This window comes from Rhinopithecus bieti, unplaced genomic scaffold (genome assembly GCF_001698545.2).
Source record: "Rhinopithecus bieti isolate Rb0 unplaced genomic scaffold, ASM169854v2 scaffold_42113, whole genome shotgun sequence".
NCBI lineage: Eukaryota > Metazoa > Chordata > Mammalia > Primates > Cercopithecidae > Rhinopithecus > Rhinopithecus bieti.
The window spans coordinates 714015-719174 of NW_016818444.1; the positions used below are offsets into that span (position 1 = coordinate 714015).

Sequence of the window (5160 nt, forward strand, 5' to 3'; positions counted from 1 at the left end):
AAGTTTGACATTAAGAATTTATGCAGGCCAGGCACGGTGGCTCACGTCTATAATCCCAGCACTTTGGGAGGCCAGGATGGGCAGATCACAAGGTCAGGAGATCGAGACTATCCTGGCTAACATGGTGAAACCCCGTCTCTACTAAAAATACAAAAAAATTAGCCAGGTGTGGTGGTGGGCGCCTGTAGTCCCAGCTACTGGGAAGGCTGAGGCAGGAGAATGGCATGAACCCGGGAAGCGGAGCTTGCAGTGAGCTGAGATGGCACCACTGCACTCCAGCCTGGGCGACAGAGCAAGACTCCGTCTCAAAAAAAAAAAGAATTTATGCATATTTCTGATGAAATGCTTATTTTATAATTACAGTTTTACCCCATTCCCTAATAATGCTGTTTGTCTTGAACTGTATTTTGCCTGCTGTGAATATTGTGAAAATAATTACATTTGTAATATTTTTATTATTAATTAAAACCAACACTTTATTCAAATTTTCTTGCTTTTATTGTCCTTTTGTGTTCAAGAATCCTTTTCAGGATAAACCATTGCATTGAGTTGTTGTGTCTCCATAGGCTGTTCTTAGCTGGGACAGTTTTCTCAGACCTTTCTTTTTTTCATGACCATGAGAGTTTCCAGAAATACTAGGAGATTTTCAGTCCATTGGGATTTGTTTGTTGTTTTTCTTGAGAATAGACTGGCGTTATGGACTTGAGGAAGACCACGGAGGTGAAGTGCCATTATCATCACATCATTTCAAGGGTACGTAATATCAACATGACTTGCTTCTGTTGATGTTGCCCTTAGTTACCTGGCTAAGATAGTGTTTGTCATGTTTCTTCACTGTAAAATTGCTTCCTCCTTTCACTGCTGTTCTCTTTAGAAAAACATGACTATGTGTAACCCACACTTAAGAAGTGAAGAGTCATGCTTTACCTCTCTGAGAGCAGATAAGCTACATTATTTGGGATTTCTCTGCATGGAAGATTTGTGTATTCTTATTTATTTGGTAATTTATTTATGTAAGCTTGGGCTAAAGAATAATTATAAACTGAATAATAATTTCATACTATTTTATTTTTTGTTGTTGCTCAAACTGTTCCAGCTTAGGCGATTGGGGGCTCTTTCAGTTGGCTCATGTGTTCTTTTGACATTCTCCTACTACCTTTTGTTTTGTTTTGTTTTGTTTTTAGGACTTTACTTTTTAGCAATACAATTTGTTACAGACTCATCTTGTATGTTTCTTACCCCTGTCCCAGAATCAGCTATTCTTCAAGGATCCCTGATTCTGCTTGTCGGAGAATGAGATTAGAAACGAGTTCTGAGGCCAGGCAGGGAGGCTCATGCCTGTGATCCCAGCACTTTAGGAGACCGAGGCAGGTGGATCACGAGGTCAGGAGATCGAGACCACCCTGGCTAACACGATGAAACTCCGTCTCTACTAAAAATACAAAAAAATGAGCCGGGCGTGGTGGCGGGCGCCTGTAGTCCCAGCTACTCGGGAGGCTGAGGCAGGAGAATGGCCTGAACCCGGGAGGCGGAGCTTGCAGTGAGCCGAGATGGCACCACTGCACTCCAGCCTAAGCAACATAGCGAGACTCCGTCTCAAAAAAAAAAAAAAGAAAAGAAAAAGAAATGAGTTCTGAGTGCAATACTTGTTCCACTAACTTTATTTTGGTTAATATTTGTGTGATATCTATTTATATAATTTTACTGAAAACATTCTCTGTCACAATATTTTACGTATTTCCTTTTAACATAAAATTGGATTCACAGACAAATTAACTTAAACCTGGCTTGTAAAATCTAAATTTAATTGTTTTAATTTATTGTGATTATTGATACATTAGATATTACTTTGAAAATTGTGTTTTTGTTGCATATTTAGCACATTTTTCTTTACTTCTGCTCACACTTTGTACCTATTATCTGTTGGACTTACTGAATTTTCTCTGGTCCTCTCTTTTCTCTTTCTGATTTGTAGGTTAAACATTCTCTCTTTCTCTGTCTCTATTCTTTGTGTAAATCTTGACATTTCCACATTAATAGTTTACGTAAAAATTCACTTTTACCCCTTAGACTTGTATTTTAGCCTTACCCTTTTTTTTGTCACTGCCCCTCCAATTTGTTAATTTTTAAAAATCAATGTTTCTTTCAATTTATATACATATTTACCAATTTCTGTATTCACTATTAATTTTATCATCCGGTTATTTCTTTCTAGGCTCCTGTCCCTGCTTATTCGATCCTCTGCAATTCTTCCTCTAGTGATGGTCAATTTCTATGAATTAGAGTGACCTGGACATAAGTTGCTAGTGAGCAGGAGCAGCAATACAGCTGAACTACTTGGTGACTGTGATACACAGCTTCTCAAAATTTTGCAGTCCTCATTTGTAGTATCAAGAAAATATTGCTATCCAACAGCTAATTCTAAAATGTTGTATTTTAAAACAGCACACATTTATTATCTCACATTGTCTGCAATTCAGGAATTCAAGCACAGTTCAACTGGGTTGTTCCCTATATTATATCTTAAAAGATCATATTCAAGGTGTTGGCCAGGTTATGGGGTTTCATCTCAAAGCTCAAGTGGAAAGGCTCTACTTCCAAGTAGATTCAGTTCCTTGTGGTCTGTTGGATTGAGGGCTTTGGTAGCTGTTAGTCAATGACCACTTCCGTTCTTTTCTCCCTGGGCCTCTTCAACATGGCAGCTTACTTAATTAAAATGTGCAATCCAACTAGTCAACAAGGACTGAACATAAGCAATGTAGTAACTGTAATCTTTTGTACCTTAATCCCGGAAATCACATCCCATTCCTCTTCCATATCCTATTTTTAAGTTTTGAGACGCACTCCACGTTGAGAAGAACGAGATAAGGTAAGGTTTGGACTCAAGGTTGGAGATCATTGAGGATCATCTTAGAAATCAGCCTACTACACCTATGTAATGAAATTTTAATAGTAACTATCTTATGTGACTGTAAGTTAATATAAATGAAAAAATTAAGATAAACAATTTCTGACTTATTTTAGCCTTGCTGTTATTAATCTACTGAGCCTTTAATATAAGCTTCTTTCTATGTTTCATATTCCTGGTGTTTCTTGGTTTAGCTGATTTCTGTGTTTTATTTCCAATCATGCCCCAAAGCTCTTATGGTAAAACACCATCAACTTGACACAGGAAATCTGTGCCTCCTCTGGAAGTCAACCCAGCTCCTCATAATAGATGCTAGGTAAATGATGTAGATTTAGTAAGTTACACTATATTTACATAACCAAAAATAAAAATATGAAACCTGTATCACAGTGCTTTCTCGCTCTCAATTATTTCACATATTCACAAACAGATTTTTGGAGATCTAAGTGTGTGTGCATTTATTTACGCTTAGTATTGGTGAGGTAGATATCAGAAAGTAACTTGAATGTGAAGAGATTTTTCATTCCCTCTTGGCTGTTCAGGGGCAAGTTTAGTACCTCCATCTCTGTCCTGAGAGGGATAACTTTGGTGCACAGAGATAAGAAATTTTTTGTCTCACTGATGTGCATTGGTCACTAATATAATCTAGGAAATTATTTCTATTACCAAACTTTCAAATATTGACTGGAACTTGTAATACATAGGATACATAAGTATGGGATCATGGATAGAGAAATGAAGTTTAAAAGTTTTGACAGTCCTTTTATTACACACTAACAATTTCAGAGGTTTATAACTTAGCTGTAAAATTTATAGTTAGATCAGTCATTACCCCAGGGCTCAGTTTGGGGATGAATTTAATGTTATAAGACGTCTTTTAGGCAAACTTTTAAAAAGATAATAACATACATGATATACAGTTTTTACTTTGCAATGTTTAGATTAATAATGGAGGGATTAGGACATTCCATTTTAGGAAATTAAGGACCATATCCCTGCTATTTTATCCCTGATAAAATAGGTAACTTTTATCATTTACCTATTGATAACATTATTTTGAAAGTAATAACACTTTTGATCACATAGCAAATTGCAAATGAAAGTGCTCAAATTGCTAATGAATTATTCTATGCTGACAAATTCTTATACGTGGCAGAAATTGTACAAAGAAGCTGAATTAATGCAGCTATCGGGAGAAAAAAGAAAAGAAAAATATACAATTTTATGTGTTTTTCTCTTAAAATTGACTCACTATGAGAGTTGAAAATGACTTCAGAGATATTACTGTTCAATTCTGTAATTTTCAGTTGAGGAATCTGAAACTCATATTTATTGTGATGTCCTGTGACAGACAAACTGACTGGTAAGGAATTATTTTCAATTCCTTACTCCTACTTTATTGTCCATACTATCTTCCAGAGTTTGAATGGTATTTCTGATACACAGTTCATTTGCAATTTCCTGATTACTAATTATGTCAAGAATGCTCATTAGCAGTTTATATGCAGTCTTTTGAAAATGTCTGTTAAAATATAGCACTCAATTCTGTCGTATTGTTTTGTTATTATTAAACTGGATATGTATTTTAAAATATATTCTGACTACAAGTCCTTTGACGGACAGAAGAATTACAATTATTTTTTTCGCTTTGCAGACGCTGCCGCCGAGGAAATTCTTGTAGTACTAGCCATGGTCAACCCTACCGTGTTCTTCGACATTGCCGTCGACGGCGAGCCCTTGGGCCGCGTCTCCTTCGAGCTGTTTGCAGACAAGGTTCCAAAGACAGCAGAAAATTTTCGTGCTCTGAGCACTGGAGAGAAAGGATTTGGTTATAAGGGTTCCTGCTTTCACAGAATTATTCCAGGGTTTATGTGTCAGGGTGGTGACTTCACACGCCATAATGGCACTGGTGGCAAGTCCATCTATGGGGAGAAATTTGAAGATGAGAACTTCATCCTAAAGCATACAGGTCCTGGCATCTTGTCCATGGCAAATGCTGGACCCAACACAAATGGTTCCCAGTTTTTCATCTGCACTGCCAAGACTGAGTGGTTGGATGGCAAGCATGTGGTCTTTGGCAAAGTGAAAGAAGGCATGAATATTGTGGAGGCCATGGAGCGCTTTGGGTCCAGGAATGGCAAGACCAGCAAGAAGATCACCATTGCTGACTGTGGACAACTCGAATAAGTTTGACTTGTGTTTTATCTTAACCACCAGACCATTCCTTCTGTAGCTCAGGAGAGCACCCCTCC

The 5160-nt window shown here is 37.3% G+C and overlaps 1 protein-coding gene across 1 annotated transcript; it reads left to right on the forward strand.

Annotated features, from left to right (window-relative positions):
* Positions 1–4558: 4558 nt before the first annotated feature.
* LOC108518598 (peptidyl-prolyl cis-trans isomerase A) lies at positions 4559–5095 on the forward strand. The gene has a single exon (XM_017857097.1). The coding sequence runs from the start codon at positions 4598–4600 to the stop codon at positions 5093–5095; it is 498 nt and encodes a 165-aa protein (XP_017712586.1). The 5' UTR covers positions 4559–4597.
* The last annotated feature ends 65 nt before the right edge of the window (positions 5096–5160 follow it).

Bases quoted from the DNA above. Each gene is read 5' to 3' on its own strand.
- LOC108518598 (XM_017857097.1), top strand. From the start codon at position 4,598: ATGGTCAACCCTACCGTGTTCTTCGACATTGCCGTCGACGGCGAGCCC.